Source organism: Limulus polyphemus, unplaced genomic scaffold, assembly GCF_000517525.1.
Source record: "Limulus polyphemus unplaced genomic scaffold, Limulus_polyphemus-2.1.2 Scaffold4608, whole genome shotgun sequence".
In the NCBI taxonomy this organism is placed as follows: Eukaryota; Metazoa; Arthropoda; class Merostomata; order Xiphosura; family Limulidae; genus Limulus; species Limulus polyphemus.
The window spans coordinates 53,417-66,372 of record NW_013670218.1 but is presented as its reverse complement, the minus strand read 5'-3'; the positions used below and the strand labels follow the sequence as shown (position 1 = coordinate 66,372).

At 33.1% G+C, this 12,956-nt stretch overlaps 1 protein-coding gene across 6 annotated transcripts in view; it reads left to right on the top strand.

Annotated features, from left to right (window-relative positions):
• The window catches only part of LOC111088862, a 51,748-nt gene that overhangs the window by 15,240 nt on the left and 23,552 nt on the right, over positions 1-12,956 (top strand). For 3 of the 6 annotated variants that reach the window (XM_022400015.1, XM_022400013.1, XM_022400014.1), the window contains exons 3-5: positions 7,602-7,698; positions 9,851-9,966; positions 10,812-11,016. In XM_022400015.1, coding sequence (XP_022255723.1) covers positions 7,602-7,698; positions 9,851-9,966; positions 10,812-11,016 — 418 coding nt within the window. Of the gene's footprint in view, positions 1-7,577; positions 7,699-9,815; positions 9,967-10,811; positions 11,017-12,956 lie in introns of all 6 variants that reach the window. The other 3 variants (XM_022400017.1, XM_022400018.1, XM_022400016.1) reach the window with 3 other exon arrangements.

Here is a 12,956-nt window from a genome sequence, read left to right as displayed (position 1 = left end):
CAATTATTTTTCTTCAATCTATCTCCGGCTTATATACTAAAATAAGAGGGCGTCTAGCAAACGCTGGGACATTCGTGAGGTTGCCCACTAAGTCACGATCCTTCTAGAAACCCCACTGTGCATGCTCCCAGCGTTGCATGACTTGACTTCCGCTGTTGTAACAATATGGAACTGTCTTAATTCTTCTTTTATTTGTAACATGGTTGATACCTACATGGCCTATCTTTTGTAAATTTTGGGTTATACTTCACTATTTTTTTTTATATATAATATTTGATTACTTTCTCATCACTGAATACAATTCAGTTCGAGCTAGATGGCATTCAGTAGCTCTGGATAACTTGTCATCTTCTTTGGTTGTCAGTTACGACAGCGGAATCACGTGACGCTGGTAACATGTCATGAGATTCTCGAAGGATCGTGACTTTTCCTGGCAACTTTAGTCTTTTCCAGGCGCCCTCTATTTTAGTATATAAGCCTGGCAAATAATTGCTAATGGATAGATATAGAGACAGATCATTGAGTCAAGGGAGCGGTAGTGATGGTAATATAAAGTGTGTGTTTTGTTATCAAGATTGCAAACATATTGACTGTGGAAATTCTGTGTGTATTGCAAAGTTGTATTGAGAAAGAATAAACTAGTTTTATTTAAGAACGGACTTGTATCGCTGAAGTTCCTCGGGAAGAATTTATACTGGAAATTAACAAACGACCAGAGACGTAACAATATCTTCCATCATTTCTTCCTTCAAACATTGCATCTTATTTTCATTACTATCAAACTTATTTGGTATAATACTGGTGAGTTACATCTTCCCATTTCATATCCTTAATTTTCCTTCTTTTCATACCTGTTTTGTGGTCTTCCTCATTACAATTTCCTGTTTTTAAACAATAACTTTTCCTCACTGGTTCCTATTAGTGTTTTTTGGGGCCTAATCCTGGTATTACAAAAACTGATCAAAACCAAATCATGAGTATTAAGCCTCCTTGAGGTGGCATAATAATTACTTTCATTCAGTTTCCTGACCTTCAATGGGTCAGTTACAAGCTTGATGGCTTAAAACACTAAAAACTGGGGTTCAATACCCATGGTGTGAAAAGTGCAGATAGCCCATTGTGTAACTTTCCACTCAGACAAAAACAAACCTTTATTTTCTTCTTCTGTATGCTGTTTTGATTGTTTACCCTTTGAGAATGTGAAGATTCAAAGTTTATTAAATGGAGCTTTTATTAATAGTTTCAGACCCTTACCTCATTATTTTGGTTGACTTGTTTTTGTATGTCTTTCTCTTAAAATTGTCTACCTTTTTTCTGGTAGGGGAATTTAATAGCTTGAATATTTTCTTTTTCTTACATACCTGTTCTGATTCATCTCATTTCTCAGAAGCTCTTTGCTCTAGTTTTGGGTTTCTTCATTCAGGTTTGCTACAGCTATATATGTTTCATTTTCACTTCAAGGGTTTTGTAAAGTTTCTATGAAATCTCGCTATTCATTTTCAATTGCATAATTGGTTTCTGGTTTATCCCACATATCATTACTCTCTCTTGAAAACCTGCCTGATCTAGATATTTGTATACTTTGAGATAGTTTATGAAAACTAAGTTTCTCCATTCACAACTCACTTCACCCTCTCTGCATTAAAACATTTGTGCGAAATACCTATATGTCATCATTTGCATGTCATACAATCTCTACTTGGCCTTTGTTTCCATAACTTTGTAACTGAACTTGTTACATTTTTTTTACACTTTGTATTTTCCCATTATGCCTTTCCTTTATTATGCTGTGAGGTAATCAGAACTTGCATGAGTTTTAATGGTTTTTTTGAAAAAAAATTCTTGTTTCCCAGAATATTTTAAATGGAATGAATTTGAAATTTATTGTTACATATAAATGTGAGGTTTCTAATTCTCCATCTTGAATTCCTCTTTTTTTTTTTTTTGATAGGTATTTGATTGGAGAGTTGTTAGCTTCCCAATGTGTTGTTGCACACCTTTGTCATTATGAATTTGTGAATTTGGATAGGGCTGGTTCTGAGAAAAAGGATTGTGTTTTTCCTCTTAAATTTTTTGTAATGGATGGCATTTCTTAGTCACTAAACAGCACGTTTCTGCTTTAATCCAGGATTGAGTAGCAGTTACAACTTTTTTTTAATTTTCAACAATTTCTTTCTTCAGCTGAAATTATGGTTGAGGTAGTGCATTCTTAGAATTTCCTTCTGACTGTTTATTGGGTTTTTTGGTGTACCTCTTTGCTATTATGTCCTAGGCATTGGCCTTATCTGTCTGGTTTTCTAGTATGTTGGATTTCTTGGCCTGGGAAGCCTTGCTTTGGAGTCTCTCGTTTTCCGGCCTGCTCTTTTTAAGAGGATTATGCAGCTTGTTCCAGTATTTTTTAGTGTATTTTTCATTTCTGTTAGCTTCTAGCCATCATTGCTTTCAACCACTTCATTCCACCCATTTTTATCATTAATTAGCTTATCTGTATCAAATCAGTGTTTTTTTCCACAACTAAGGGCCAAAATGGATTTTCTCCCATTATCTTTTTTTACTTATTTCCTTGGAGATGATCATTCTGACCCATATCATCTCTTGTATCCTCCTAAAATGGTGCTGTTACGTCTCCGTTTGTTAATTAACTTTCCGTAACTTCGTTCCGACGAAACATTAGCGACACAAGTCCTTACTTAATAAAACTGGTTTATTCTTTCCTAATACAACTTTACGATACACTTATTTTCAACAATTGCTCTATAACAAACGCTATGTCAACAATACTTCTGACTGCAGTTCAATTACTCACTATCTACACACACATTATTATCCCGTCACGTTGTCACCCTCTTTCATATACCAGAGCATTCGCCAAGGTACAGGATAGTTCCAGAAAACAGGTGGCGCCACACCAGCCACGTGACCTCGATGACGCAACAGTGCATTACTTCATTGCTCAGACATAGCATTGATGCATGATGGGGGGAGGGAGTCATACACATCTGTTGTCTTTGCTAATAGATCTGTCTGCTTCTTCTTTCATATGTCAGTTAAAGCTTCTCATATCAGCATGTCTTACAAATTCATTACCAGATATTTCAGGTCTTATCTCACCACCTGATATACCACCTTTCTGTGTGTTTTTTAGTTGCAGTAGTTTGGTTTTTTTTGGAGGACATTGTACAGAGACTAGTATGTTGAGGTGCTCTTGTACTTCTGCCATTCTTTATTTGCATCATATTTATATGATTTGATATTTGTCATCTTGCAGTGGCCCAGAGTCAGCTTCACCAATCTTAATTTGCTCCTTATTTCTTTTTGCACTATCCACTTGTTTGGCTAACTGCAGCAGTCACATAATCTCTACTTTTTGGTAGACTGAATGATACATACACTGCCTGTTCTCTCCATCCATGACAGATACTTCATCTTCCTCCATACCCTCCTTCTCTTTCAATGTGGGGTTATTATATGAGAATAAAGTAGAGGAAAACTACTGTATTTGAAATTAAAATATAAGCATTAAAATGAAGGTCAATGAAATACCTCTACTATAATTAATCCTACCCTCTTCTCCACATCTTTCAATTGCAAAATGTGGTTATTTAAAATTGTAAGTTATTTACATAAAGGCTTTGTACCTCATGATAGATGATGATTGACCTGTGAGTATGATGATAGATGGTCATAACACATAGTTAATTTGCATAAACAAAAGTTATACAAATCTATGAAGAGGTGATGGAGCCCCCTACTGGCTCAGTAGTAAATTGGGTTTCAATACCTGTGGTGGGCAGAGCATAGAAAACACATTGTGTAGCTTTGAGCTTAACAACAGATCAATCAAGCAACCACGTGGTGATGGAATGAGGTGTAAATGAAGAAAGTAGGTTTATTTCATGGAATGAACCAGAAGCTATTAGTTAACTGTAGAAGTATTTCTTTGAGCTTCCATTTCCACTTTAATTGTTAATTTAGGATATTGTTATCAATATTCTGTTATTTTTCTGAATGCATTTATCTTTTTTTTTGCATCCTCTATCTGAAAAAGGAAGGTAATATACCCATGCTACTCTTGGCTCAATTTCTCATACCCTGCCACTATTTTGCATATTGTTACGTCTCCGTTCGTTAGTTAATTTTCCGTAAATTCTTTCCGACGAAACTTTAGCGACACAAGTCCTTTCTTAAATAAAACTGGTTTATTCTTTCTGAATATAACTTTGCGATACACTTAATTTCAACAGTCCGCTATAATTCTCAACAACGTCTCACGTGCTCGACTTCAACAATACTCCGTTCAATTACACACACATTGTTGCCGTCACATTGTGAGCATCTTATATATACCAGACTACCCCCAATCTAGTAGTCTCTCGATAATTCATGAAGGTTCGAGAAGGACGTGGCATGATATTAGTCACGTGACCTCGCTGACGCAACAATATTTTACCTTCAGAAATGCTATACTTACCTTTCAACAGAATTAAGAGCTATTACCTTGTGCATCTGCTGAGAAAGTTATTGCATATACCAAAAAATTGTAATAACACTCTCATTCCTACAGATATTAACATGGACTATGCTAGTCTATGATGTAATCTTTAGACTATAGCCCTCAGAGTGTCACATCCTTCATGCACAGTAAACTTTGTGACCACTAGCATTTCAATAAAGCCTCCTTCATTTCCTTGCTACTGATTTGTTCAGACAAGTTTGTTCTTAAGTATTAATAGAATTCTTGCACTTATTGTTCAAAAGTTTCATTACCATTCTTAGTGTGCTTTTCCTCCCTTTTGGGTTCTTGATTATGAGAAGGAAAGATACAACACTATTGGCTCAACAGTAAGTTTGTGTGCTCACACCACTAAAAACTGAATCTTGATACTCGTGCTAGGCACAGCATAAATAGCCCATTGTGATGCTTTATGCTTTACAAATAAGCAATTTAGAACTTTGATTTAAATTCTCTTAAATTTTATTTTTCCTTTTCATCAAATTTGTAATTTTGGAACACTTGCTTTATTGTCTGTGATAAGGTTTCTTTGACAGTATTATTTCCTGTTGTTTTAAGTACTTTTAAGTTTCATCATTACACTGATGACCTAGGACTATGTACCTTATATAAAGTAGGCCAAGTATGAAAAAAAAAACGATTGCACAGTTTTGTGGATCATCTAGATTTATGAATACATATTTTCATGTTTCAGATATCATCCAAGGTTCTGCATGACACTCCTCAACAGGAGTTATTCTGTATTGTACTTGTGTCTAGAGGCAATCTGATGGTCAGTGATGCTACTGCCATTGTGTACCATGTGGTTGGTTCTATTCTAACCTTATATTCAGGATTCCCAACCTTCTGTTTCTGTTACTTCAAATGACCAGTTGTTTCCTTGCTTTCTTTTGCTTCTTGTTCTATCCTTCTTATGAGGATCAAGTAATCTTACCTTTTGTCCTTCACTGCTTGGATTACACATGTATGAATCCTTTGTTTTCATGTCATTTCTACATGTTTTCAGGTAGTTATTGCAACTTTTGTCACTTATAATTTTAACTTTGACCTTTACTTTTTATCATTGGATATCTTACTGTTCTTCTCAGCACTTTTTGTATTCTTCTGATCCAGACATTTTTCTGATGATATCCATTAAGATTTATTATGTTCTTTTTTAAATTACCATTTCTTATATTTCTGAACCACTTTCACTGTTCTTTATGATAATTCAAAATTGTCTTTTAAGTTCTTACCACTTGTTAACTTCTTGTTTGTATTGGAAGTTATTTCTTTCTGCTTTAGGGTCATGCCTTCAATATAACAATCATTTTTTTACCTCCAGGTCTGTTTGTTCTTAATTTCTAAACTCTAGAGCTCAGGAAGGACAAGAGTATTTTAGTTACAGTGCTCTATTTGTTTCCTGATTCTTATTTTTTTGACAGAACAGATATAATCCATCTTCTTGATTCTGCCAGGACTAATATAATACTTACTTTGTCATATAGAGCTTTTTCTATCAGTTTTACTTATATCGTGTTTCTGTTAGCATTTGCTTTTTGGATTAGATCCCTTTTAATTTTCTTGCTAGTAAAGTACTTCATCTGTTACATAGTTTGTCACTTTTCTAATTCTTTAGCTTCACTAAAATATATTCTATTCATTGGTATTTAGACCTTTACTGTAATTTTCCTCTTATTTCCTTTTTGTCTTGTAGCAGAAGCATGAATGTTTTTTACATGCTAGAAAGTGGGTTTTGATACCCATGGTGAGCAGAGCACAGATAGCCCATTGTATAACTTTGTGCTTAATTACAAATAACAAACAAAAACTGTTTTTTACTAACCTCTTATATTCATTGTAATGCTAAATCTTTGTCTCTTCACCTCCTTTTGACAGGCTGGTTACCAATTTTTATCATCTGTAGTGTTATGATTTTCTGTATATATAACCCTTGCTCTTAATGTGACTGTTTTGAATATTTTTTCCAGTTAAATGTTTTATCTAAGATAATTCATAACCCTTTAGCTCCCTAAGAAAACAATTCCTCGGGTATGCTCTGACTGAATCTATTATTCCCAATGTACAAACAAAAGCCTGTTTGTAGTTTTCATAAGAATAAATCTTAACCTATGTCTTGGCAAATTTCTTCTGTTTAGTTTGGTAAGCTCATTTTTTTAAATGTTTTTCCAGAGAGGGAAACTATATTATCCACAAAATTGAAATCAGTCTGTTCAAAACTTGCTTCTGCTCCATGCTTCTTCCTCTTCACATTCAGATTTTACTTTTGGTTGATTGCCTTATGTAATGGTAACTGAAATAAAAATAGCATAGTAAATGTTATGAAAATGACCATTGACTTCAGGAAAAATGCTATGTACTTATCGACATTTCACTTTGCAGCTTGTTTTTCAGGAGTGCTTTATAAAACTTTTTTATTACTTAATCCCACTTTTCTAATAATGTAACAACAGTCTAATTTTTGTAACATATTCTGATATTGAGTGAGTTCTTTTGTATTATTTAGCAAAAACAATTCAAAGTCCAGTCCAGATAATAATAATGAATTCATTTATTTCTTCTTCTTTAACCTTTTCTACAGACTACTTTCACTTGTAGGTTTAACTTCACAGACAATGTTTGAACAGAAATTTTGTTATGCCTAACTTACAGATAAACATGCTTTTTAACTTTCTTCTAAATAGCTACTAATTAATAAACACACTAACTCGCTCACTATTTCGATTAATAACTGAATTACAGAACTGAATAACTCACTGACTGGCACTGAACTGATTCACTCTCGACTCATTGAATACTTTACCGACACACTGAGTCTTGTATTTATTCTGTCCTCTTATGACTATGTTGTTTTTGTAATTATATATGTTTAATGTAATTTCACATTTTTTCACTTGAATGATACACTTTTTTTCATTTGATGACAAAAAGTATTTTAGCTTTTTTAGCACAGATTTTTATAAAAGAATTTATGAGTTTAAATAAGCTTTACACATACCTGTATCATTTTATAAGTATAACTCACTTATTTGTAAAATAAAGTACAAATGAGAATTTTTATCAGTTTTATATTCCTTTCTTCTTATAGTATATACCTGAATGGAAGAAATTACCTTTGGAGTGTCCTGAGCCCGTCAGTCGTTTACAGAAAGTCAAGCACCAGAAAGCCCAGCTGAGTTTTTCAGGTTTTGTAGATTACCTTGATGATTTTGAACTAGAAAAATTGTTGCTGCAAGAGAAATGTTAGTGTATATAATACTTAACTGCAATTGAGTATTGCACAATTGATAGTAGAATTTAAGTAATGCGATGAATAACTGATGTGATATACTGAACATCACTGGCTGTGTGAGAGACAATTTTTTTTACTCTTAAGCCTTCATAAGTAACTTCAGCAATAAATGATAGCACTGTTTGTTTGTTTTGAATTTTGCGCAAAGCTACACGAGGGCTATCCGCACTAGCCATGCCTAATTTAGCAGTGTAAAACTAGAGGGAAGGCAGCTCGTCATCACCACCCACCACCAACTCTTGGGCTACTCTTTTACCAATGAATAGTGGGATTGACTGTCACATTATAATGCCCCCACAGCTGAAAAGGCGAGCATGTTTGGTGTGACAAGGATTCAAACCCGCGACCCACAGATTGCGAGTCGAGCACCCTAACTATCTGGCCATGCCGGGCCATAAATGATAGCATGTAACACAATTTTATATGCAGAATGAAGAGCTTATTCCATGTCATTTTTATTATACTGAAATAGAGTAAATGATTGTACATTATTCTCAGTCAACATAACTTGTATCCAGATTTAATGATTGTACATTATTCTCAGTCAACATAACTTGTATCCAGATTTAATGATTGTACATTATTCTCAGTCAACATAACTTGTATCCAGATTTAATGATTGTACATTATTCTCAGTCAACATAACTTGTATCCAGATTTAATGATTGTACATTATTCTCAGTCAATATAACTTGTATCCAGATTTAATGATTGTACATTATTCTCAGTCAGTATAACTTGTATATTTCTGTAAATTCTGTTTTTCTGTTAATGTTAGTATGACAGAAACATATATTTGAAGCTTATTCAGGTCATTCTCACTTGTAACCACTATAATGTAAATATCTATATGGTATTCTCAGGTGAAAGTGAGTTTGCTCAGAATGACGAGATAGGTCTGAAGAATAACAGGTGATTTGACAAGGAATTTATTACAGAGTAGATCCAAATTTCTCTTGAACTGACTGAGATCATGAGAATGAAATTAAAGTTTGAACACAATGTAAAACACAATGAACACTTTATTAATTTTACAGCACTGTACTTTCTTTGTATACTGGGCAATCACTTTTCTCAGACTGACTGGGCTGAAATCATCTACCAGACTGACTAAACATAATGTTAATTACATAACTAAAAATATCAAACTTACCCAGAGTGATTAGCACTACACATGTGACTTTTCTCAGACTGACTGGGCTGAAATCATCTACCAGACTGACTAAACATAATGTTAATTACATAACTAAAAATATCAAACTTACCCAGAGTGATTAGCACTACACATGTGACTGACCATTTCTATTCAAACATAAGGAGTGTTGTAACTTAAAGACATCATCTGGCCTACTACTGAAGGATACTGTTGTTGAACTTCATTTACAAGGTGCAGCTTTACACCCATACTTTCATGGGCAGACCAGGTTTTATCTCAAAAGAATGATAGAGAACAAAGGCAGCTAGAACAAAAGCAACTTAATGGTTTTTTTCACCATGTGTTATGTGAATACTACACATATCAGAATAACTGGCAAACTTTGAATAATACAGCATTAGAAATACGAAGATAGAAAACACATGGTATTCCTACATACCTCATCTATAACACCCTTTTAAATCTTTATGATTGCAACTTTGTCTTGTACTATCAGTGTACTTATTTCCAATTAGTCAATCCCAAGTAAACAAATTAATAAAAAAATGTATTAATGATTGTACATTATTCTCAGTACAACATAACTTGTATTCAGATTTAATTAGTCACTTAAATAACTAAAACAAATCATATGTACAAAATAACAAAAATTCTGTTTTTCTGTTAATATTAGTTATGCATTTTACCACTTATGAGTAACCATATGTGTTATGCAACAGTGCTAATTTTAAACAAGTATAGTTTTTATCATAAAGACATTTGGCAATATTTTGAACTTTTTAATTCATTCAAAACATGTAATTTATTTAGAATTATGAAAAACATGAATTTTTATATTTCTTGACCATTGAAAGAACCATCCAAATAAAAAAATAAAACTTTGATGTAGATTCTGATTGGGAGAAAAATGATATAGATTATTCTACCATGAATAAAAGCAGAATTTCTCATGATACTCCTGAAAATTGTTCTTTCTGTTCAAAGTCAGTACAGCCTTCAAATGAGGTAAAATACCTGTGAAAAATACATACAGTAACATTGTATGCTTAGGAATAAAAACAAGTTACAAAAATATGAAGTGGAGTTAGTAACTATCATTTACTAAAGTAACATGTGAAACAAAAAATTATAATTTATTAACAATTGTTATTCAAATATGCTATAGTCAGTTAATGTGTAAAATATATTGATGATGTAATCCATTGACAGAATGTTTTCAGTTTCTGAAATTATGGTCTACTGGTGCATACTAAGTTTATATTTCTGGAATTATTAGCTTTGTTTAAATATTTTAATATATATATATACAAAAGCTATCACACTTTTAATTTGTTTTACTGGCTTAGTTGAAAGTTGGTAAAGAATTAAATTATCCATAGTTTTGATTTACTATAAAATTAAAAATCAGTTGACTGTAAAAACGTATATATTTATGGGATACATTTTGTGATATTGTATTATTTATTTAAAATATATTTAAATTTTGAGGTTGATTAAAGTATGAGTAATCACAACAAAGTTATTGCTATTATTTGTATAATTAGTTAAATTATCAAGCTGCCTCTTCTTGTTTACTCATAAACTCATATTTAGAATGTAAAAACAAGTAAACATTAAATTAATTACTGATGCAAAATATTCAACAATAGTGATTGTGCCCTTTACAACAAGGCACTCACTTATATGAAACATATCTCTATTGCCAAAAAAATATATAACATACTATATGTGACCCTAAAAACAGATAACTATATAAGAACTTATTTTCAGATTTATTTCATTGTTACCTGTCTTTTAAAAATTTTCTTGGTGTTTGAGTCATAATTATTTATTTGTTCTTTTATATACAGACTTTATGTTGCAAGCAATATAAAGATTATCTTAAAAAAGATGTAGCTATTTCACAAAGCCATTTGAACTTTATTTATGGATCCAAACAGTCTGCAAAAAAGAAGTGTAAGTCTATTATTTTAGGCAAAAATATGAAAAGTTCAGAACCAAACAATGAGCTTCTGGATGAGGAAGAAAGCAAAAGAAGTGGTAGAACTCTCACGTGTAAGTATTTGTAAATAAGTGGCTTTAAACATTGTTTTATTTTGAAATTGTAGTAATGCAGATATAAATATATCTCACTCTTATACCGAATATTTGATAAGTAAAAAAATTTCAGTTTATCCTTAGTTATAATTTGGAACGTACAAACTATGGTTGAGTGCATGCACTAAATTCTGCTCTGAATGATGATTTCTGTAACAGGGTCCAATCATGGAAGTATCTACTATTTCATGGAATACTTATATTGTATTTGCTTTTTAACAGTCACATGGATAAGAGCTACTTCTAGATCCTTTTGATCCAGTTTCTGAATGGTCGGCTACAGAGACAATGTAAATAATGAATTCACTTTGCCATTTTCAGTCAGATTCATTTCTGAGAGAGTTGGTTCATGCTTATGAAATCTCATCTTCTCATATTGTGTTTCTCAACTTGCTAAATTTATACATTGTAATTTTCACAGAAACATCAGTACAGTTTAAATCATCTTTTGATGAATACAAATCATATATATACCTTTTTATTTTATTCTGTATCACAAAACAATAGTTCTATCATGCTGACGAAGACTTGTCTTTGTTTCACTGTGTTTCACAATTTGCTGATTGTGTGCATTGTAATTTCCAGACAAATGTCATCACAGTTTAAGTCATCATTTAATAAATACAGCTCATTTATTTACCTTTTGTTTTATATTCTGTATTATAATACAATAAGTCTACCACCATTCAGTCAGCTTACTTTAGTACTCAGTAATAAAGTATTCTATTCTTACTTCAACTTCATAAATAAGTAGCATTTCAGATAGAGTTTTAGTCCAACCTAAATGATGAGTAGTAGTTAGTACTGAATGAAAGGCGTTGTTACGTCTCCGATTGTTAATTAACTTTCCGTAACTTCGTTCCGACGAAACTTTAGTGACACAAGTTTTTTACTTAATAAAACTGGTTTATTCTTTCCGAATACAACTTTACGATACACTTATTTTCAACAATCGCGCTAAAACAAACGCTACATCAACGAACGTCAATAATACTTCTGACTGCAGTTCAATTACTCACTATCTTCACACACACATTACATTATTCTCCCTTCACGTTGTCACCCTCTTTTATATATCATACTACCCTATATCTAGTAAATACTAGAGCATTCGCCAAGGTACGGGATAGTTCTAGAAACGTTGCGTCACACTAGTCATGTGACTCGATGACGCAACACTGCCCCCTCCTTAATATTGTTCGTCCTGAACAATAACCACATATAATAAACCAATAACAATAACTTAATTAAAATGTACAGAATTACAAACACAAAATTACAATTCAACAAAGTCTCTTAATTTTACGGGACATATCTTCTTCCGTACTGGTCTCCGTCTCGTTGGCTTCTGCTTCATGTGGGATTCATCTGCTTCATCAGTAAATGTCCTATCATCGGTAACAATCACATCAGTGGTAGTAACTTCACCAAGAGCTTCACCGTTTCCCTTCTCAAAACTGAGTAGAGTTTCTTCTTCGACGGTGGCTTCTTCAGGTGGCACGTCTTCAGCAGCGTCATTTGTTCTGTTGTCCACTTCATCCCAACTGAAATGTCCAGGACCGTGAAAACGCCAAAGCCTGTTGGCATGCACCACTTTTGGCTTACCTCGCCGACCACATTTTATCCAGAAAGTCACGTCTGAGAGACGATCCACAATGTCATATGGGCCTTCCCATGGAGAAGACAACTTAGGAGACTTCCCTTTGGTCTTCCTGGGATTATACAACCATACCTTGTCTCCTGATACAAAGCTGACTTCAGTAGATCTCTTATCATAAGTTAACATCATCGAATCAGCAGACGTTTTCAAGTTTGAACGCACTTGATGGTGGATATCATCCATCCTTTCCGGTAACACCATCACAAACTCATTCTCAGGCAACTCTTCATAAGGTGGG